Consider the following 21095-nt stretch of genomic DNA (forward strand, 5'->3'; position numbering starts at 1 on the left):
CAGACAGGAAGACCGACTCCGGGACATGCAACAGATTTCGGTGATCAAAGCAAGAATGAAGCAGGATAGGAATCAGATTTCGGAGAGACCAGCTGTCGGAAGGGAGAACAAGAGGTCCTACGACTCGGTCACTCGGGGGAGCAGGCAGTTTTGAATTGGCGCCGGCAACAGATGAGGGACCCCAAGGCAGAGGCCCTCTCACTGCATTACTGCATGGGGGCGGGCAGATCAGCAAGGTGTAAGTGGGACGAAACGGAATGGGAGAATTCCTACATGTAGCGTGGGAGGGTAGGATGGCGCGAAGGTGAGCAGGGCTCTGATAGGTGAGAGGCCGAGGTTCCAGGCCGGCGATTCGGCCGTGATGGAAATAGACGCCCACGAGAGTGGACGGGGTGGCGCCGAGCTTTGGTTGGCTCTGTGCTTCGACAGTCTGTCCTTCAAAGTCGCCTGTTCCTAGCTTGCGGATCACTGATCCGAGCGGAGACTTGTGATAGTGAGTTTCTTGTTGTATGAGACGGCGGTTACTGGATATATCGGGAAATGATCAAGTATGATGAATGGCAGAGACGGATTTCGTATTCAAGAGCGAAGATGGAGGAGGGCGGAGGAGACAAAGATACTGCGAGGAGAAGATTTGTCAAGCCAAGAGTTGCGCGCATTTCTCAACACCCAGACAAATATAAAATATTGAAAGCAACCCCAAATAGGCATCCTGAGAGAGGGGAGGAGAGGGAGATAGATAGATAGAGATGGAGAGAGAGAGAGAGACAAGGACTCGGAGCTTACACACTCGTTCATCCCCCGGAGTGACCAGGCCGCCTCCTCAATATGCCGGCCTTCCCAGCTTACAGACGGAATACCTCCCTCTCTGCTGACCCTCCTCACCTCGACAAAGGCTCACGGAGCTTGGCGGCATCTGTCGTAGCATCCGCATGGTTGGACGATGCACATAAGGTCCGTGATTGGACATGGCTGTCCAAACTGAGAGGAGGCAGGTGAAGTAGCAACGGGAGGACAAAGATGTGGTTGGACGGAAGTTTTGAAAGAGGAGAGGCTTGCGGCCACCCTTGCTCATGGTCCTGATCAACCACCGGCGCCAAATCCTCTCAAATCGACATTCGAACCCTTGCTGCCGCCCGCCTTCCCTGTCGGACAACTGCAGGTGTGATAGGCTCAGGAGGTGCAGCCGCCTCCGGATGCCGCATGCTTGCACGTTGGCGCAACGGCTTGCGACCAATCAACGGTCAAAAGTGCGTGATAGACGTACAGCCATATGCAGACTGGGCGGTAAGCAGAAGTTGGGGGAGGAGTGGGTGAATGGGCAAACACAAGGGCTCCTTGGGGTTGGAGGTGGCATGGCGTGGCCCTGCCATTTTTTGGTGTAAGCATTTTTTGCTCAAGTCACCCCAGTCTTTTAGTTGTTGGTTTCTTTCCTTTCTTTCTTGCGCCTGACACTGACAGGGAGTCGGACCATGAGCTTGATTTTTGACTTCTGTCTGGCGTGGTCAACGACTGCGGGCGCTAATGAATTCCAGGTGGGTCTTTGAACTGCCTAGGTAGTGTCTTTGCTCGCTCTTGATTTATCGTGAGGGTGATTCAGATGTCGAGTGATGGAGCAGGCAGGCTCGGCTGTACGTTGCTCGTTTTGTGATCAAGGTGTAGTAACACTGTTCGACCCCCCTTCGCTGTCACCGGGTCCAAAATCTCACGTTGGCCATGTTCAGTTGAGCAACCGAGAACCGCATGAGTGGCTCGTAGATCCGTAAGCTTGACGGGAACACTGGGACACAAGCAGGATGTGAGCTTGCTAAGCCTGGTTGTGCAATTGAGAGAGGGACTGCCGTGGGATTTGAGATGCGGCGGCCAAGCAGAAGCAAAGCTGGGTTAGGGTGCTTTCATCTTGATGACCATCTTGTTGAGTTCCATTTTAAGAGAGCTGTAAGCTCCGTCAGCGATCGTCCTTTTTGTGCAGGTGGATAGTGTAAATGGTGAAAATGGTGTAAGAACTTGACGGATAATTAGGGAACATCAAACTAAGGCATGGCCCGTGTGCCGTTGCTTCCCTCTGCTCGTCTGAATCAAGCGAGAGTCGAGTTTGTTATCCGTCCTGCCATCTTTTTAACCCTCCATCACAGAGTCACAGATTACAGTCCAGATTAACCCGCAGTCAGAGGCCTATTTTTAGGTGGTGTAGCCAATCAGCCCAGCAGTGGCAACGAGGTGGGTTACCTTCCCTTACTCTGCCCAGCCTATTTTTACCCAACTTCGATGAGCAAGCCGTGACTTGGTGAATATGACCGCCGGCCGGGCATTTCAATCCTTTGCGGCTACGGTAAGCCATATGGCGGATCTTGAGTCCCGGATGACGGTGTGCGGGATGGTATCGGTACTATTAGTATGGCCGACTACATAGAACTCTTCGAGAAGTTGCCTTGCTCAACATAAGATAGTCCGGCTCAATGATCTGGAAATACTAGAATGGGCACGACATTGAAAGCTTCCTTTTCTAAAAGTGCTTCATCTCAGCCGATAGTTCTAATGTCCGTTCCCGGTAGCAACAACATGATCCATTTCTCTATGAATCGTCCTAAGTGATGGCCAGTAGACTAACTGTCTCTGTCATGTGATCTTGCGAACCTCTCAAGACAGACAACTACCTCCGCGACTCACTTTGCGTCAAGTCTCCAATTCTCAACATGACAAGAAACCTTGAAGCACGATCGAAATTTGGGACAACATTTGTAATAGCCCTCTATTGACTCTGCAAGCACCAGTCTGTCAGTTGCAGTAACGCATTGGGAAATCTAATTTGGTATACCTTGGTAGGCTAAATAGGTATACCAAATTCATAATTTGATGCGATTGAGAGCCAATTATTTTGGGTTGGTTAGAGAATTGATTCAAGAAGGCATGTTTGTATGTCACAGGGCCGTGAAGCTGTGTACTTAGTTGAGTGATGCCGTCGCCAGAGTCGTTCTCCGACACAATCCTAGACAATCCTAGGAAGGTATCCGTAGCTAACTTACCTTAGGTAAGGTAAGGTAAGGTACCTTTGCCTTACTCTCTGCAACTCACAGGGCAGTCACCGTGGCAGGGTTTAGCGGGCAAAAGGTTCGGCGGGGCACTTATCAGCTTATCAGTCCAGAAGGGGTTAGCGTCAACTTTGACCACAGAATTCGAATCGACCCTCAGCGAGGTAAATTCCAGGTTGTTACTCATCGGAAGCAAATTTCGCGGATCAACTTCGACGTCACGAAACCCACGAACTGAGGCCCCATCCTCCTCTCCGGTACCGTCGAATACCTGCACCTAATTACCTACTCAGTCGTCAGGCGATCTAACCTCGAAAAAGAGTCCGACGCCCCTAGACCGGTCACAAGTCATCGTAGACGAATTTACCCCGCCATCCACCCAACCCGTTGCGACAATGTCTGCCAACGGCGATAACAAGTACGACGACATCGAGTCGGAGTCCGACTCTGGCGACTCCGTGGAGGAGCAAACCGAGCTCAACGAGGAGAAGACCCTCAAGCCGGCCCTCAAGAAGTCGTCCAACCCTGTCACCGCCGACACCACAGTCCAGCGCCCTGTTCTGCCCCCGCAAACCGATCCCAAGGACCTCGACGTCAAGACCCTCACCCCCCTCACCCCCGAGATTATTGCTCGTCAAGCAACAATCAACATCGGCACCATCGGCCATGTCGCCCACGGAAAGTCCACCGTCGTCAAGGCTATCTCCGGCGTCCAGACCGTTCGTTTCAAGAACGAGCTGATCCGTAACATCACCATCAAGCTTGGTTACGCCAACGCAAAGATCTACCAGTGCGACAACCAGGAGTGCCCTCGGCCGGGATGCTTCAGGAGTTACAAGAGTGAGAAGGAGGTCGACCCGCCTTGCGAGCGTGAGGGCTGCAGCGGCACCTACAGACTATTGCGCCACGTTTCGTGAGTAGCTGAAGCTCAGAGAGAGCTTGTCCCGGAACCGTGAACCGCAAGGCTAACACACAACTCCACTTAGCTTCGTCGACTGCCCCGGTCACGACATTCTCATGAGCACCATGTTGTCAGGTGCCGCCGTCATGGACGCCGCCCTGCTGCTTATCGCCGGCAACGAAACCTGCCCCCAACCCCAGACCTCTGAGCACTTGGCTGCCATTGAGATTATGAAGCTGGATAAGATCATTATCTTGCAGAACAAGGTCGATCTTATGCGCGAGGAGGCCGCCCAGCAACACTACCAGTCCATCCTGAAGTTCATCAGAGGTACCGTTGCCGGAAAGTCTCCCGTCATCCCCATCTCTGCTCAGCTTAAGTTCAACATCGATGCCGTCAACGAGGCTATCGTCAACACCATCCCCGTACCCCCTCGTGACTTCACCCAGGACCCCCACATGATCGTCATTCGATCCTTCGACGTCAACAAGCCCGGTGCCGAGATTGACGACCTCAAGGGAGGTGTCGCCGGTGGCTCCATTCTGCACGGTGTCCTCAAGCTCGGCGACGAGATCGAGATCCGTCCCGGTATCGTCACGAGAGACGACAAGGGCGCCCTCAAGTGCACCCCCATCTTCAGCAGAATCGTTTCCCTCAACTCCGAGTTCAACGATCTCAAGTACGCCGTTCCCGGCGGCCTCATCGGTGTCGGCACCCGCATCGACCCTACCCTCTGCAGAGCCGATCGTCTCGTCGGTTTCGTCCTGGGTCTCAAGGGCCGCCTGCCCGAGATCTACAGCGAAATCGAAGTCAACTTCTACCTCCTGCGTCGTCTCCTGGGTGTCCGGACCGCCGACGGCAAGCAGGCCAAGGTCGCCAAGCTCACCAAGAACGAGGTCATCATGGTCAACATTGGTTCCACGTCCACCGGTGCCAAGGTTGCCGCCATCAAGAACGATGCCGCCAAGCTTGTTCTCACCTCCCCTGCCTGCACGAACATTGGCGAGAAGGTCGCTCTGTCCCGTCGTATTGAGAAGCATTGGCGTCTGATTGGTTGGGCCACCATCGCTGCGTAAGTTTACCTTCCTCTTCTAAATATGTAATTGAGTTGCAATAAGCTAACGTTTCTACAGCGGTGTCACTCTCGAGCCCAGCTCGTCTTAAATCGACGACTGTCCATACAAATCAAAAAAACAAAGTCTCAAAAGCCCATTCTTCAGCATCACAGGAGTCTAAAAAGAATCAGTCAGTCTGGTAGAGCCGAACGGGGAGTCGGGAGAAGAGGCGCGGATCCAGCAATTTTTGAGTACCAGGCGGGTAATGAATGCACATGACGAGGTTACCAACCACCGCGTAAATTCCAATGGCCACAGGAGACAGAGAGAGAGAGAGAGAGAGAGACTAGGAATTCGCGAGATTCAAGGGTCCATTTGGCGGCAGAGATTCGCAGGGAAAAGAAAAACACGCACAACGAAAGCTAGACGGTGTATGCTGGTAGATAGGCCTGGACAATGAATGAGCCCCTTCTTTTCTATTATTTATTTCCTGACCTTGCGTGCGTGCTTGACCAGGTTTTCTATCACGCCTTCAAAGGCCTCTCTGTCGCCTATCTTTTCGTCTGTCTTCTTGGTCCAGTACTCGAGCACCTCCTTAGCCGTGCCCTCCATCGCCTTCAGTCTGTCTACGTGCGCCTTGAGCTCCTCGTCTGTCATGCCGTTCAGGGCCTCGTCCGTCGTCGTGCAGAGCTGCTTGGCCGATACGAGATCCAAGTCCGGCACCGGCGGCGGTCCCTTCTTCTTGGAGGACGCAGTCGGCTTCCCTTTTGAGTCGATAGAGGTCGACGAGGCGTTGGCCTCGGCCCGCAGCCGCGAAACGGACCGAGAATCTGATGATGTCCGCGGTGAGCCGGAGGGCACTTGTAATGAAGGCAGCACAAGCTTCTTCTGCTTGGAGGCTGGGAGAATTTCGTCCAGATCAACCGGCACGCCTAGAGAGACCAGGAAGAGACGGCGGATTCGTGAGCGGATCCAATCTGGCGGAGCCAGGGGTGGGGGCGCGACCAGCTGTGACCACAAAGACGCACTGCGTGGTGTGAGGAAGATGGGATTTTCTTTCGTCAACGGCGGCGGGGAGTCGACGTCCAGGCTTTCTGGTGGAAAGAGGGTGTTAAGGTATGGGTCGACAGCTTGAAGAACGTCTTCGCCGTCTAAGCCGTCGAAATCTGGTATGGCCTGGATCGATGTATTAGAACAGCCTAATCAGCTTCTGGAAGTGTAAGGTACTTACGAAAGGCAGTGATGGTACTTGTGGTAAGCTCGGCGCGGGAGTTGGCACGGGAGCTTGGAACTCGGGTTCTTGGAAGCCTTCTTCAAAATCGTCAAAGTCGCCGTCGGCTTCTGCACCATCCTCAAAGTCGTCGAAATCGTCACCAAAGTCATCTTCATCCTCATCACCACCTTCAGCGCCATCGACGTCATCGTCATCGTTATCTGCTGCATCGGGAGGCGGCGCGAGACCGGCGCTGGACGGAACAGATGAGAGAGCTGTCTTGGAGGGCTTCCGCTTCATGCGAGGCGAACTTGGTGGTGATAGCGCAGTTGATACAGGGGGAAGATCTACGAAAAATGACGCCAGGTCAACAACAAAATGCTCTTTGAATTTCAGGGATCTCTACATCGTACCGGAACTGCCACCCTTCTCAGTCTCGCCGTCTGGCTTGACAACCAAGTCGGCTGCGGCATCTGCCTGGCGCTTCTCCAAGAACTCCTCTGAGTGCAGCCCTGATGAGCCCGGGGCCTCCACGACGACAGTCTTAGGGATGACTGGCGACTTTGGCGCACCGTCTGCGGTAGAAGAGGCCTCGCTGCTGCTCTTTTCCTGGATAGCAATTTCATCCGGCTCAGCATCACCCTCCCTCAAGCGGTACGCTTCTGTTCCAGGAACCTCGCCGTACGAAGGCTCGTCGTCAACTTTCTCTACGCGGGTTTTGGGAATCGGCGACGTTCCGGGACTGAGGGGGGCAGATTGCGCATCGGAGAAGTGGTCTTCTGAGTCGGAGGCGTTGGCTGCAGATTGTCAGACAAATGGCTGCACGATCATCAAGGGAGACATTGACAAGGGGGCCTTACCCAGATCGTGTGCGCCGGGGTCGCTAGTTCCAGACCGTCTCGGTGGTGAAAGGGCCTCTTCGTCTGACATGATGCTGTTGGGAGCCCAATTGAGAGCTGTAGGAATAATAGGGTAATGTTTCTTGAGGCTACGACCAGCTGAAGCAGCTTAGGGAGTTATCGATGGTGGGAGGGAATAGGAGTGGGCAGTGGTGGAGGGGGTGCCTGTCGATTAGCGGATACGTAATTGTGTGGGCCGAGTAATAGCAAGAAAGATATCCCCAACTCGATGTTTTGGAGTAGCAGTAATTTCTAATGATTAAGTTGAGGCAAGACTGGCCGGTACAAAGACGACCGGGAAAAGCGACTTTTCAGGCTCTTGGGCTGAGTGGCACAAGAAGCAGGCTCGCAGACAGCAACAAGCACCTCTGCAGCTCCTACCTACTATTGTAGACTCGCCCGCCAAGCATCACGTGGGGCACACCCCGGTTATTTCCGCGCTAGCACTTGATAGGCAACCTGTCCCTGGTCTTGGACAGGTGCAGCGCGCCAGTCGCGTGGAGGCAGGCCTCAGAGGCTGGAGCATCACAAAAAAAAAAGCTGCCAACCATCAACACCACCTGCAGCTTCCCCCGACAATCGATAGCAACACACGTCGCGACGAGTCAGCGCAATCCTCCAGACAAATTCGATTGCTTCATCGACGACGAACAGAGATTTAGGGGTCGATTCGCACCTCAATGCGACGGCACTGAACTGCACGACATACGACTTCTCGGACACCAGCTTGTTGCAGCTCGCACATAGCTTCCGAGACTCCGCCAGGCTTCATCTCGACAGACCCCGATCGAAATACGGACCTTCGACACAATGTCCTTTAGCTTCGGTAACACATCTACGCCGACGTCGAACAGCGGCTCGACACCGGGGACCTCTGCGCCCGCATCTGGAGGTCTCTTCGGCGGCGGCGCTACCTCCAGCGGCACTCCCAGCTTTTCTTTCGGTAACCTAGGATCTGGAGGAGCAGCAGCTGGATCGAGCACCAGCACACCGGCTTCGGGTGGAGGGCTGTTTGGACAGAACACTGCACAGAAACCAGCCGGCGGCCTCTTTGGCGGTGGTACACCGGCCGCTTCTGCGGGAACACCTGGATCGGCTGGTGGTCTCTTTGGAGCCAATCCTGCTGCCGCTGCGTCTTCGACTCCCGCCTCTGGTGGTCTATTTGGAGGGGGCGCCGCTGCCTCTACGCCTAGCACATCCGCGCCCGCTTCTGGAGGTCTCTTTGGTGGCGCCGCCGCTGCCGCCTCGACCGGCACGCCTGCCGCATCGTCAGGAGGCCTTTTCGGAGGAAATACGGCGTCAAAGCCGGCGTCTGGAGGTCTTTTCGGCGGCGGAAGCACCGCAAGCCCTGCTCCTGCCGGAGGCTTGTTCGGTCAGAATGCTACTGCAAGCTCGTCAACCACACCCGCTCCTGCTGTAGGTGGAGGCTTGTTTGGCAACAAGGCCGCCTCAAGCACACCCGCTGCCGGTGCTCCAGCAACCCAGGCCACTCCCGCGAAGCCTATGTTCTCTCTAGGAGGATCAACGACACCAGCCGGAGCTCCGCCAGCGGACAAGAAACCGGCTACAGGGGGCCTGTTCGGCGGTGCCGCGGTGTCTGGATCCGCTGCTCCGTCTCCCTTCGGTGCCGCGGCCGGGTCCGCACAGCCCACGGCTGCCTCCACAGCCCAACCTGCCGCCAGCGGTGGCTTTTTCGGTGGTGCGGCTCAGTCGAAGGTCGCATCCACGGCGCAGCCGGCTGGTTCTGGTGGTCTTTTCGGCGGACAGGCGCAACAGCAACCGGCAGCCGCCGGTGGTCTCTTTGGAGGCCAGAAACCGGCCAGCGCTGCCGCTCCTATCTCTGGTGGTCTCTTTGGTCAAGCTGCTGCCACCACTACCTCAGCACAGCCGGCTGCAACTCCCGCTGCAGCTCCCGCCGCTGGTGGTGCGTCGTCACTCTTTGGCGGCGCGAAGCCTGCCACTCCCACCACCTCAACACCAGCTGCGGCATCTGCGGGCGGCTTGTTTGGCGGCAACACATCTTCGACGCCGGCCCCTGCGACGACACAGGCCGGCTCAAGTGCAGGAGGTCTCTTTGGCGGCGCAAAGCCTGCTGCGCCTTCAGCCTCTACTCCTACGACCACAGCGGCACCGTCATCACTGTTTGGCGGTGCGGCTGCTGCAACACCGGCGAGCAAGCCTGCGAGCGGAGGACTTTTTGGAAACACTCCTGCCGCTGGCGCCTCTCAGTCAGCATCTACCCCGGCGGCGACAGCGACAGCGACCACCGCCGCTACAGCAGCTGCGGTGCCCAGCACGACTGCATCGGTTGGTGGTCTATTTGGGGCCAAGGCATCTACACCGGCTGCTGGAACAGCAGCTCAGAACAGCACCACGCCTGCCACCACATCTGCCGCAACCGGCAATTCAAATACCCTCGCTGCCTCCACCACAGGCCCTACATCCCAGCTTCCTCGCCTGAAGAACAAGTCCATGGATGACATCATCACACGATGGGCCTCAGACTTGTCCAAGTACCAAAAGGATTTCAAACATTACGCCAACCAGGTCGCCGACTGGGACCTGGGCCTGGTCGACAACGGCGAGAAGATTCAGAAGCTCTACCTCAACACTTTCGAGGCCGAGAAGGCGAGTCACGAAATTGAGCGTCAGCTCCAAGCTGTCGAGAGCCAGCAGGACGAGCTCGAGGACTGGCTGAATCGCTACGAGTCCGATGTCAAGGAGATGTTCTCGCGCCAGATGGGACAGGGCGAGACCCTGGCTGGACCCGACCAAGAGCGCGAGCGGACGTACAAGCTCGCCGAGAAGCTCACGCAGAATCTCGACGAGAAGAGCAGGGACCTGTCAAAGATGGTCAAGGAAATCAATGACATCTCTGGTACTCTCAGCAAGGGCACGAAGCCTGAGGATCCCGTAAGTGATGTTGATTCAGCCGAAGTTGTACCTGCAAGGTTTGCTAACGTACCTCGGCCCGCAGTTGAGTCAGATTGTCCGCGTTCTCAACGGGCACCTCGGCCAGCTCCAGTGGATCGACTCCAACGCTGCGTCTCTGCAGGCCAAGGTCTCGTCCGCGCAGAAGGCGAACAACAACCTCGGCAACCAATACGGAGGGCCGGAGAACGACGCCGCAGAGAGCTTTTACCGATCTTACATGGGCCGGCGTTGATTAGGATTTGGGGAGAGCATGGGGCAACAAGTTCCTGGAGAGTTTGTGTGTTTTGGTAGCATAAGTTACGAGAGATCGGGTTGGGAATCGACATGAAGACTTTGGGAATGTGAGGTCATTAATCGCTCAAGCTGAGGTAGACTTTCGAACAAAATGGGGTCGCTTCGCTATCGAGTTGGATGGTTTCGGCACCGCAGAGAGTGCATTACCACAATTACGTTGTACAACAACCCAGACTTTATGGGTGAATACCAGGTGTTATTTTGGTTTTACATGAGAAAACTTTGAAGTCCGACATTTACTCGCGTTGCTGCGGGTTGTTGCTGCACCCCGGCTTCTGCGGATCTCAGTCTTCTTGCCTTTCAGATTTGGTATATCGTCTGGATTCCCCAGCCCCGCCCTCCATTGGTATTATCGCCTGGAAATTTTCTGAAACGCGGGAGTGCATTCTTTTCCTTAGTTGTGCTCGCCACCCTGGTTCTTGGTGATCTCGTCACTGTTTGAGGTTGAATTAGCAAAGGCTGAAAAGAGCGCAGGAAGTGAAAAGACGGAATCAAAAAGTAGAGGGTGCAATGGAATTGGGTGAACAGGGCGCGCGGGTGGGAAAGGTCGACGAACATGTGATCAGACAGCTGCTGGAGGTGGGCCTGCTGCTCGCTGAGCTTCTTCTTGAGTTCGAGGAGCTTCTCCTTCTCGCGCTGGCGGATGGCGTAGTCCTCGCTGGCCTTTTCGCGCTTCTGGAAGGCATCACTTCATTTCTTGTCAGCTTATTATTGATCTCGTCGTTGCTGAGTGCAGCTTTTCCAATACCATGCGCACTGGGCCTAGAACGACTGGTTGCGTGGAAAGAGAGAGACTTACCCGCCTCCGTACTTGGAGGGAGCTCCAGTGTCGCCCTCGCTCATGGTGCGAGCAGTGGTGCTGAAGCAAGCTCTCGAGGCAAGAGTCAGGGGTCGGGCCGCGGCCTTGGTAGCAGCGATGCGCATCATTTTGAAAAGATTGGTAGAGGGTCTCGAAGAGGTAACGCAGGATCAATTGGAGGTTTTTGTTTTTGTTGTGAAGCAAGTTGGCCGATGACGATGGTGCAAGTTGGACGGGTTTTGTGATAGGTTGGATTGTGGGGATTAGGTGGTGGTAGGTGCTGGATGATGCCTGGAATAGCTCCTGCTGGGGAAGGGAATGCTCCTCGAGAGCTCATTGGACAAAGGGGGGATGATCTGATCCTTTCACACTAGACTTTCGGAGGAGGGAGCTTTTGCTTACTCCGGTCGCCCTTCTTCACCCGAGTATGGGGGTACGGGAATGTGATACGTCATACCCGGCGTGAGCGAGGTATATCATTAACATCGACGGCCGGCATTTCTCGGCTTCGATGGGTTATCAACTAAACGGTACAACGGGTTTGTTTTTCCTCAGGAGACTGGGCGGCGGTCACCTGCTTGCGGCCAACCAAAGCTGGTTCAGGGTCATGTTCGCGATGTTGACGATTCGAAGAAGGCGATGTAATTCCCTACATACCGTGGAACAGGTACGGAGCCTCCACATAATTCCGTGCCGATCGACACGCGATACCATGCTTCCAGACCTAAGTCATCGTTGAATATGATCGATGCCATTTTGGGGATTGAACTGCGAAAGCTGGTCTGCTTCTGTGAAGAGTCGCACTGCTGCGTACGGTGCTCTTCCTGGTGATACCGAGGCGTTGCCCCGAGAAGACTCGTGCATAAGATGGGACTCGCATATCTCCATCCCGATGATTCTCGTAGTCCACTGTGGGTTGCATTCCCCAGGCAAGCCCGTAGCCTTATCCGCGCATTCTCGTTATCTCCGGCAAGGCTGAATCTCTGTTCCAACTAGGATGGTCCCCGGGCCCTCGGGCTGGGAGAGAGATTCGGGAGATCTGTCGCTTCAGAGGCGACCGATGGGGTGCCGGTGGTGTGTAGTCATTGTGGTGCGACGTCTCTCGCCTTTGTCTCGCAGCCCCAGGTACCTTTTCAGTGGAGAGGAGACGTCTGGCTCTGCAAAGTATGCCGGGTATGTAAGTGCTGCCTTGGCCGAACTTGAGTTGGCTTCAGGTTCCTAGCGACGGCAAAGGAAAGGACGGTTTCTTCCTCCCTAACTCTCCTGCCTTCCCCTCAGCCTAGACAGGCAACGGCAGCCGAGGAAACAACCATTCTTAGTTCAAGGGGTCCTGGCTACGAACAGCAGTATGCAACCTACCTTGACGTGAGGTAAGGTGCCTTGCTTTACCTCAGGTTAGGCAGGACAATGTGACCAAAGAACAAATAAGTGCCTGAACTCAAAGGATGAATGGAGCACGGTGGCCGCTCGGCAATTGCATGAAAAGAAGAGACGAAATGGGATGAGAAGACGGGAGGAGGGGTCTGGCTTCGCATCATCTTGCAGGCTGTGTGATTTGGAGCAATTAGGTATACCAAGTAGACAGAAACTCTGAACCTGACAGCTGAGTTTGGCGATGACAGGCGAAGCAACGACGCGCAGAGTGACGTGATATCAGCATAGCAAGGTCGAAGCTGGATAGGTGAGGTCAACAGCATCGATCTGGGAGTCGTCCTCACTGATGCCTTGGATTGGTGTCAGGATTTCCCGTGGCGTGGCATACGAGTGAATGCCTTTAGGTTGGCCGTACCCGAACCTGGATTCAAGGCCTTCCGCGAAAGCAACAAGTCATCCGTACGGATAGACCACACTGAAATACCTTGGGGAAAGAGCACGGCGCCGGGAGCTGGACCTAGAGAAATAGGCGGAAAGAGGCATGGGAAGTATCTCTGCGTACCCCCCACTTTCTGTCACAGAGTCAGGTTGGTAGGAGAAGGCACGGGAGGCATTGAGGATAGCGTGGATGGTACGTTTGGAAAGACTTCGGGGGCTCTCGAGGGGTATCTCTCAGCCGCGGAGCACAGCCGCAATACTTGACGCTACCCCAGGAAGATTCACGTGAGCCGGTGATTCCAGGGCTAGCGCGCAGCAGAGGGGATTGGTTGAGACGCCTCTCGAAGGTGACTGGCCAGAGCATGGCTCACCAGCCCAGTGTGTCCCTGCCAGTCAAGTCGGATCCCGTCAAGTCCAGTCGGTGCGGCAGCCCCCTCTACGGCCCCCCCCAGTCAGTCGCCTTGCCTTGTCTTGCCTGGGCCACCTCACGTATGGTGCAGCCCAGAGCCCCTTCCTCAATTTCACTCCATCACCTTTTCGTCTCATCCATTTCTCAACTTCACAAAACTCTCGCACTACCTTTGCAAAACCGCCCACACCCGCCTCTATTTACCTTTCGTCACGCTCCCTTCCCTCGCTCCGATCCAACTCAAGTCTCGACACGGGAATCCTCCATTGACAAGTTATCCATCGTTCCACTTGAACATCCCCGCCAACCTCAAAACATCGCACCAAGGTACGTGGTCCCCTCCCCCAATCCCCCCGTGCCCCCTCTGTCGTCATCGCATCCCTCGCCGCAATCTCCTTCCACCGATTCCCAACAACCGCCTGTTGCCGACTTGAGTCGATCGCTTCCCGACGCTGCTGTCCATTCCTCTTTCTGTATCCATTGAAAGCTTCACCGACACTGCGCACCCTATCTTGATCGGTCAGGCGCAAAACCCCACCAGGAGCGGGGAGCCGAAGCCAAGTGATGAAGTCAGCGAGGCGCATACGCCGCAACTCGCCCTTCTCCTGCTGAATTCATCCTGTCGCTCCTCCGACTTCGATTCCCGCCTTCATTTGCCGAGCTCTTCAAATTTCATATTGACCAAATACTTGGAACGCCGTTTTGGCTTCGTCTCCTGACACGTGCTAATCGAACCTGACACTCCAGATACCAACCGCCACAATGGGTCAGGATGATGCTGTGTACTTGGCCAAGCTTGCTGAGCAGGCTGAGCGCTACGAGGGTATGTGGCTGTCGCCCATTGCAAAAGATGGATCATACTGATGACTGGGCTTCCAGAGATGGTTGAGAACATGAAGATCGTCGCCTCCGAGGACCGTGACCTCACCGTCGAGGAGCGCAACCTCCTGTCCGTTGCCTACAAGAATGTCATCGGTGCCCGCCGTGCCTCGTGGAGAATCGTCACCTCTATCGAGCAGAAGGAGGAGTCCAAGGGCAACTCGTCCCAGGTTGGCCTTATCAAGGAGTACCGCCAGAAGATCGAGGCCGAGCTTGCTAAGATCTGCGACGACATCCTCGACGTCCTCGATGCCCACCTCATCCCCTCTGCCAAGTCTGGCGAGTCTAAGGTGTTCTACCACAAGATGTAAGCATCTGCGTCCATCCTGGCCGTGAATGCAATTCTGACAACCTCGACAGGAAGGGTGACTACCACCGCTACCTCGCTGAGTTCGCCGTTGGCGATCGCCGCAAGGACTCTGCCGACAAGTCCCTTGAGGCTTACAAGGCTGCCACCGAGGTTGCCCAGACCGAACTTCCCCCCACCCACCCCATCCGTCTCGGCCTCGCCCTCAACTTCTCCGTCTTCTACTACGAGATCCTCAACGCTCCCGACCAGGCTTGCCACCTTGCCAAGCAGGCTTTCGATGATGCCATTGCCGGTTCGTGTCGTCCCACTCGAGGCAGCAAGTACAATTTACTGACATGTACTCTACAGAGCTTGACACCCTTAGCGAGGAGTCTTACAAGGATTCTACCCTCATCATGCAGCTTCTCCGTGACAACCTGGTAAGACAACCCGGTGAACAATAGAATCAATCTTTCGCTAACAACGAGATACAGACCCTCTGGACCTCTTCTGAGGCTGAGCCCGCGGCGTCAGGCACTGCCGAGGCTCCCGCTGCCGCCAAGGAGGAGGGCGCCTCCGCCGAGGCGCCGGCCGCCGCCGCCTCTGAGGAGCCCAAGGCTGAGTAAGGTGTGATTGGTCTCGTAGCATTCTGCAACCTGCGTTCATCGCCGGAATTGGGTGGACTGGTGTCTACGGAGTGTGGACTGGAGATTTCGTTTTTGCGAATCGGCATCGTTTAGGCAATACACACAAGAATTGTGAAGGGGTTGATTTTTCCTAGCACGGGGCTGGCTGGGGGCTAAAGAAGAGCATTTTGGAGGTTGATTCCACGTTTGCTTTTAGACTCTAATGCAAGGCCGTCTGGACAACAACAAAAAAAGACTAAAATTGCTTTCAAAGAAGCACATCCGGCAAACCAGTTTGGAACGTCGTGTGACGACTTTGCTCGATACTGCCTCTATTTTTGAGCTGGTGATGTTGGAAACTGTTTAAGACCGTTTTGGGCCACTGGACATCGTCCATGTCCGCTGTGAAAGGTGAAATGAGCTGACTCAAAGGCCTCGAACCGCAGCGGTAAGCAGAAAAGCGTTGCGTGAGGAGTCGGTGCTAGTATAGACGGCCAAGGCAGGTTCTGGATGAGCGCCTTCGCAACGTTGCCAAGGCTATTGACGCGGCCGATCGGTCTACTAATGATCGGAGATAATTCTGAACAAGTCATAGGGGTCGGAAAGTTTGAAGCTGTAGGACATCAAACCAGAATAAGGGTTTTGGTCGAAGAGAATAATGCCCATACCCCAGCAGGGAACGGTTTTATTGCTCTAGTCGCTGAACTTTTCGTCGGTCGATTTTGATGCAGGTCGTTCGTGCTCTTGGCCTAGGAATATGTACAGTCTCCGCCGTAGTCTGTAAAGACATTTGTTCTGGGCCGTATCACGTAAGGCTTTAATCATTGTGATCGGAAGGAACTTTATCGTCTGTTTCACTCCCCCGTCTGATAGCCCCCCTTTCATTAATCATCCGAGACTATAGCAAAGTGAACCTTCATCCAAAGACTACAGTCCTGACAACCAACGAGCAGCTCCCCGTTCTCACCCACCTCCTCCAGGTCCGCCTCCGTGAACAGGAACCCGCGCGGGTTGCCGCACCTGCAACTGCGATACCAACAGCACTCAGCCTCAGGATCCTCAGACTCGTCGAGATTCAGATCGTCGAGATCGACGTTTTCGATACCCGTCTGGAAGGCCTCCTGCTCCGCATTGCGCTTGAGACCCTGGTTGTTGGGCACCAGGTCCAGGGACCTGTCGTACTCTGCCCTCTGCTTCGGATCCGAGAGGACCTTGTAGGCTGTCGAGATTTGGTCGATTGTGAAGTTGGCAGTGGAGCGAGACAAATTTTGTGTATTGGGTTGTGAAATAGTGGTGGCGGCACCCTGACTCTTGAGTTGTGGGTATTTGTCCGGGTGGTTTTGGAGCAGGGCTCGGTGGTAGGCCCGTTTAACTATCTGTTGCGGCCCCGCCGCTCCTTGTTGTTCCTGGACGAGTTTGCGACTTATACCTAGGATCGTGTAGTGCGTAAGCCCTTTTCCTGGATCTGCAGATGAAGGACTCATTTTGGGCTGTAAGGGGTTGTGGTAGAGCGGCGGCGGACAGGGCCGCTCGAAGTCTCGTTGGGATTGTAAGCGAAAATTTCCTAGCGAATTGGAGTTTCGGGAAGCTTTGATTCTGCGGTGATCACGTGAGTGGTTTGTGGTTGAGACTCTTCAAAAATGAAATCTTTAGTAAAACTCTGTTAACATGACCGGAAACTTGTCTCATAATGTCGAATTATAACACTTGTTACTATGTATCTCACGCCGAGTTTTTGGTGGGGGTAAATATGTCGCCTGCGGTGCTCAGGCTTGGAGAAACCCCCAATATCGTCAGTAGGGTTCAGACGGCGGGAGTTGGTCGAATTCGTTTCTTATACATGATAATACATTGTATATGTACATCGTCTATGGTATTGACGCAGCGCAAGTGAAAAGTCCGAGTAGAGCGCTTATTTGGGAAACCTTGTCCAGTTCTTCTTTCCAACCTAGTGCAAGTTGTCAGTGTGCGATCTTCAGGAAGCAATTGAGGATGTTTGAACGCTACCTTCTTCCACTCCTTGATGAGCTTCGGCATCGCCAGCATAGCTTCTCTCCTCTTCTCCATTCTGTACCCCCGTCGTTAGCATTTCTCAATATGATCAGAAGCGCAGGAGCCGGGGAAGTTTCCGCGACTGCCACTGTTCCGACACAAGAAAAAATGTAGATGTACCTGGGCTGCACCATCCTCTCGTGAATCTTTCCCTTGACCTTTTGTCCAACACCGGTACCCTTCACCCTCAGTCCGTGCTCGACACGGTGCGCGATTCTGTACTCGGTGCCCTTGACCGTCGAGGGCAGCAGCTCCTCCACGCCGTGCTGGCGCGCGAGCTTGACAATCTCGGCCTGGCGGCGCAAAGAGTAGACAGGGTCGTGCCACTTGCCCGTGGCGGGGTGCTTTTGCGGCGCAAAGGGGTTGGCGGTGAGCTCCTGGAAGCCCGTCTTGGGTGTCGTCGCGTTGTGAGGCAGGATGGCGGCGGGAGGCCAGCGGGCAAAGAAGCGCTGGAGCTGCTGTGGCAGGCTCTTGGCCAGCTGGATGTACTGCTCGGCGGCGGCCATTGTGTAGGATTAGTATACAATTTGCGGTTGCTATTATGGCTTCCTGTGCAAGCGCTGTGGCATTGCCAAGTCGTCTCGTCGAGGAATGGGCGGTCGTCGGCAAGCCTCTTCGTCAGTTTATTCGGGGTGCTCAATCGATCTGACGCTGGTCAAATTTAGGAGCGACCAGCCTTATTCACCCCTGTACGTGCATACGACTGGCAGGGTTGGGAGCTTAGAGTCCAGGAAAGAATTGCCGGAAAGTGTGCGATTTGATTGGGTCGCATTTCTGTGGCGCTTTCTCACCTGTGGCGCAAATCGCAGCCTTCTCTCAAGGTGTCTGAACAAATCATCCATCTTTAACTTCTGAAATACACAGTCGCCAGACGTCACTCTAAGTTGTCCAGGTACTCGGCAGTTCCGCAAGGCACCTTTAATCCTTCATAACTGGGTGTTATCAAGGCGTGGACAGCATAGCCGTGGTCACTGCAGCGCCTGACTCCCATCAGTTTCGAAGTCTACTCGATCCGCACTGCCCTACGAGTATTAGGCTAGTGATTGCAACAAAGATCTCCGTCACCAGTATTCTTCCCCTTACCTTTTCGCCACAATATCATACACAACCCGAATATGAGCACCAACCAAGCGAAGAAGGTACCTTTGGACCTTGAGGAGATCCTTAAGAAGAAGAAGGCCGCTGACGCCGCCGCATCGAAGCTACGGTTCATCCCAAAGAAGGAGCGAGAGCGCCAAGCAGCAGAGAAGGCGAAACAGGAAGAAGAAGAGCGCAAGCGTAAGGCTGAAGAAGACGCGAAAAAGAAGGCCGATCTCGAGAGGAAATGGGTCGCCGAAGCGAACGGCGCGGGCGATAGCAGAGCGCAGAATGGATATGGCAGCAGAGTACCCACCGGACCAAAGGCAATGAACGCCGCGGAAAACGGCAGGGACAGCCGAGGCGCCGGAGGCCGGGGGCGCGACAAGCAGGACCGCAAAACGGCGACGAAGGACGGCAAGGAGAAGAAGACTGCCGAAGCTATCGAGGCTGACCTGCTGCGCAACCGATACCTCGGCCCCGAGGTGAACAAAGAGTCCAATTTTTCGGTCAAAAAGAAACGGAAGAGGGCGACCGAGTTCAAGTTCGAATGGGACGCGGAGGAAGACACCACGCTCGAGAACGACCCGATGTACGAGTCCAATTCGACAACCCTGAAATCCTACACATTCGGCAGTTTGTCAGGCGAATACACGGAAGAAGCCGAGGAGATTGCAAGAAGACGTGCGAGAATGATAGAGCAGAGGGACCGCGAGTTTGGAAAGCAACGGGCAAAGGAGTTTATGGAGGACTTCTACAAAGCACGAGAGAAGGCAAAGGAGCGCGCCGACCGGTCAGGCTTGGGCAAGCACTGGTCGAAAAAGACTCTCGAGGACATGCGAGAACGAGACTGGAGAATTTTCAAGGAAGACTTTGGCATTGCGACAAAGGGCGGCCTCATCCCCAACCCGATGCGCAGCTGGAAAGAATCAGGGTTGCCACGAAGGCTACTGGAGATCGTCGACAGGGTCGGCTACAAAGATCCTTCGCCCATTCAGAGAGCAGCTATCCCTATCGCGATGCAGGCCAGAGATCTCATCGGTGTAGCCGTCACGGGTTCTGGTAAAACTGCGGCGTTCCTTCTGCCGTTACTGGTCTACATCTCGGACCTGCCGCCCTTGACGGAAGTCAACAAGAACGACGGAGCGTACGCGCTTATTCTGGCGCCCACGCGTGAACTGGTCCAGCAAATTGAGACGGAAGCGCACAAATTCGCCGACCCACTTGGCTTCAACGTCGTCAGTATCGTGGGTGGTCACTCGATGGAAGAGCAGGTGCACGCGTTAGGAAAAGGTGCCGAGATTATCGTCGCAACTCCCGGTCGTCTGGTCGACTGCATTGAGAGGCGCGTTCTCGTCCTGTCTCAATGCTGCTATGTCATCATGGATGAAGCAGATCGGATGATCGACCTCGGTTTCGAGGAGTCAGTGAACAAGATTCTCGATGCTCTTCCGGTCACCAACGAGAAGCCCGACACGGATGATGCGGAAAATGCCACCTTGATGAAGAGTTATCTTGGCGCCAGGGACAGGTACAGACAGACGATGATGTACACGGCCACGATGCCACCGACTGTCGAAAAGATTGCGAGAAAGTACCTCCGGCGCCCGGCCATCGTCACGATTGGTAATGCTGGTGAGGCGGTCGACACGGTCGAGCAAAGAGTCGAGATGGTGTCCGGCGAGGACAAGAAAAAGAAGCGGCTGCAGGAGATCCTTGCTGCTGGGGAGTTCGCCCCGCCCATCATCGTATTCGTCAACATCAAGCGCAATTGCGACGCTGTCGCGCGAGACGTCAAGCAAATGGGCTACTCTGCAGTCACGCTACATGGAAGCAAGACGCAGGAGCAGAGAGAGGCGGCGCTGGCGTCGGTTCGCAACGGCCAGACGCAGGTGCTCGTGGCGACGGACCTAGCAGGAAGAGGTATCGACGTGCCCGATGTCAGTCTCGTCATCAACTTCAACATGGCAACCAGCATCGAGAGTTACACGCATCGCATTGGTCGCACGGGTCGCGCGGGCAAGAGTGGTGTCGCAATTACGTTCTTGGGCAACGAGGATGCGGACCTTTTCTACGACCTCAAGCAGATGCTCTCCAAGAGCTCCATCTCACGCGTGCCCGAGGAGCTTCGGCGGCACGAGGCCGCGCAGCAGAAACCCACTCGAGGGCACAAGAGGGCCGGTGGAGAGGAGCAGTCGTCAGGCAAGGGGGGTCAGTGGGGCGCCTAATGTAGGGTAATGGGTGACGGTAGCATGGCGAGTGGATGGGAAGAGAGACTGAATAGATGAAAGTGGACTAGATCCGGCCTGATAGATTATCTTGATAATCTGATCTGATAAAAATTTTATGTCCGAGCCATTATCGTCGGCGCCTCGGGTTCTAGCGCGTCTACCTGTCTCGCTGTCGCTGCCGTCACCTTCCACACCGTCCCATGTCGTTCTTTTTGACGAATTTCTGTCTGGTCATTCAGAGTGTTTATGTGCGTCCCAAGTCTCTTTTCATTTCCCCAAAATTGATATCCATTGCTGGAAGTCTATTCCAACAGACTGATCACCCAATGTACTTAGTTTCCCCGACAAGACAACTCGGTCCCTGCCCAGATGGCGGGGCTCCTTGCTGTGCCTGACACCGACAGCGGGGAAGGATTCGGCACCCGCCCTCATCGGTTTGGGTTTTCCAAGAACTCACCCGACTGACTGCCTAGCTCCCGCCGACCAAAAACCCCACCATAAAGCGAGGGTTTTTACGCAATGTTCCTCCCTCGGTCTGATGTCAGGGCCCCCGGGATGTTCTGGGCCTGGAAAGTGCGCCTAGTGTACCGCTG

The 21095-nt window shown here is 54.9% G+C and overlaps 8 protein-coding genes across 8 annotated transcripts; 4 read left to right on the forward strand and 4 right to left on the reverse strand.

Annotated features, from left to right (window-relative positions):
* Positions 1-3427: 3427 nt before the first annotated feature.
* Positions 3428-5097, forward strand: CORC01_08934 (eukaryotic translation initiation factor 2 subunit gamma; the record flags this gene model as incomplete). The annotated part of the gene is made up of 3 exons (XM_022620564.1): positions 3428-3945; positions 4019-5005; positions 5067-5097. The coding sequence occupies 3 exons, from the start codon at positions 3428-3430 to the stop codon at positions 5095-5097; spliced, it is 1536 nt and encodes a 511-aa protein (XP_022472954.1).
* A 374-nt stretch (positions 5098-5471) lies between these two features.
* On the reverse strand, positions 5472-7131 carry CORC01_08935 (uncharacterized protein; the record flags this gene model as incomplete). Its single annotated transcript, XM_022620565.1, has 4 exons — positions 5472-6164; positions 6220-6548; positions 6615-6998; positions 7062-7131. 4 exons carry the CDS (start codon positions 7129-7131, stop codon positions 5472-5474), a joined length of 1476 nt encoding a protein of 491 aa, XP_022472955.1.
* A 779-nt stretch (positions 7132-7910) lies between these two features.
* CORC01_08936 (nuclear pore glycoprotein p62) lies at positions 7911-10266 on the forward strand (the record flags this gene model as incomplete). The annotated part of the gene is made up of 2 exons (XM_022620566.1): positions 7911-10013; positions 10078-10266. The coding sequence occupies 2 exons, from the start codon at positions 7911-7913 to the stop codon at positions 10264-10266; spliced, it is 2292 nt and encodes a 763-aa protein (XP_022472956.1).
* Positions 10267-10722: 456 nt separating this feature from the next.
* CORC01_08937 (uncharacterized protein) lies at positions 10723-11255 on the reverse strand (the record flags this gene model as incomplete). The annotated part of the gene is made up of 3 exons (XM_022620567.1): positions 10723-10762; positions 10885-11016; positions 11128-11255. The coding sequence occupies 3 exons, from the start codon at positions 11253-11255 to the stop codon at positions 10723-10725; spliced, it is 300 nt and encodes a 99-aa protein (XP_022472957.1).
* Positions 11256-14110: 2855 nt separating this feature from the next.
* CORC01_08938 (14-3-3 family protein) lies at positions 14111-15142 on the forward strand (the record flags this gene model as incomplete). The annotated part of the gene is made up of 5 exons (XM_022620568.1): positions 14111-14171; positions 14228-14534; positions 14588-14829; positions 14886-14956; positions 15011-15142. 5 exons carry the CDS (start codon positions 14111-14113, stop codon positions 15140-15142), a joined length of 813 nt encoding a protein of 270 aa, XP_022472958.1.
* An 884-nt stretch (positions 15143-16026) lies between these two features.
* On the reverse strand, positions 16027-16626 carry CORC01_08939 (CSL zinc finger; the record flags this gene model as incomplete). Its single annotated transcript, XM_022620569.1, has 1 exon — positions 16027-16626. One exon carries the CDS (start codon positions 16624-16626, stop codon positions 16027-16029), a length of 600 nt encoding a protein of 199 aa, XP_022472959.1.
* Positions 16627-17054: 428 nt separating this feature from the next.
* CORC01_08940 (uncharacterized protein) lies at positions 17055-17700 on the reverse strand (the record flags this gene model as incomplete). Its single annotated transcript, XM_022620570.1, has 3 exons — positions 17055-17090; positions 17150-17210; positions 17315-17700. The coding sequence occupies 3 exons, from the start codon at positions 17698-17700 to the stop codon at positions 17055-17057; spliced, it is 483 nt and encodes a 160-aa protein (XP_022472960.1).
* Positions 17701-18309: 609 nt separating this feature from the next.
* CORC01_08941 (pre-mRNA-splicing ATP-dependent RNA helicase PRP28) lies at positions 18310-20499 on the forward strand (the record flags this gene model as incomplete). The annotated part of the gene is made up of 1 exon (XM_022620571.1): positions 18310-20499. One exon carries the CDS (start codon positions 18310-18312, stop codon positions 20497-20499), a length of 2190 nt encoding a protein of 729 aa, XP_022472961.1.
* Between the last annotated feature and the right edge of the window lie 596 nt (positions 20500-21095).

Source organism: Colletotrichum orchidophilum (genome assembly GCF_001831195.1).
Source record: "Colletotrichum orchidophilum strain IMI 309357 chromosome Unknown Scaffold_78.1, whole genome shotgun sequence".
Classification (NCBI taxonomy): Eukaryota; Fungi; Ascomycota; class Sordariomycetes; order Glomerellales; family Glomerellaceae; genus Colletotrichum; species Colletotrichum orchidophilum.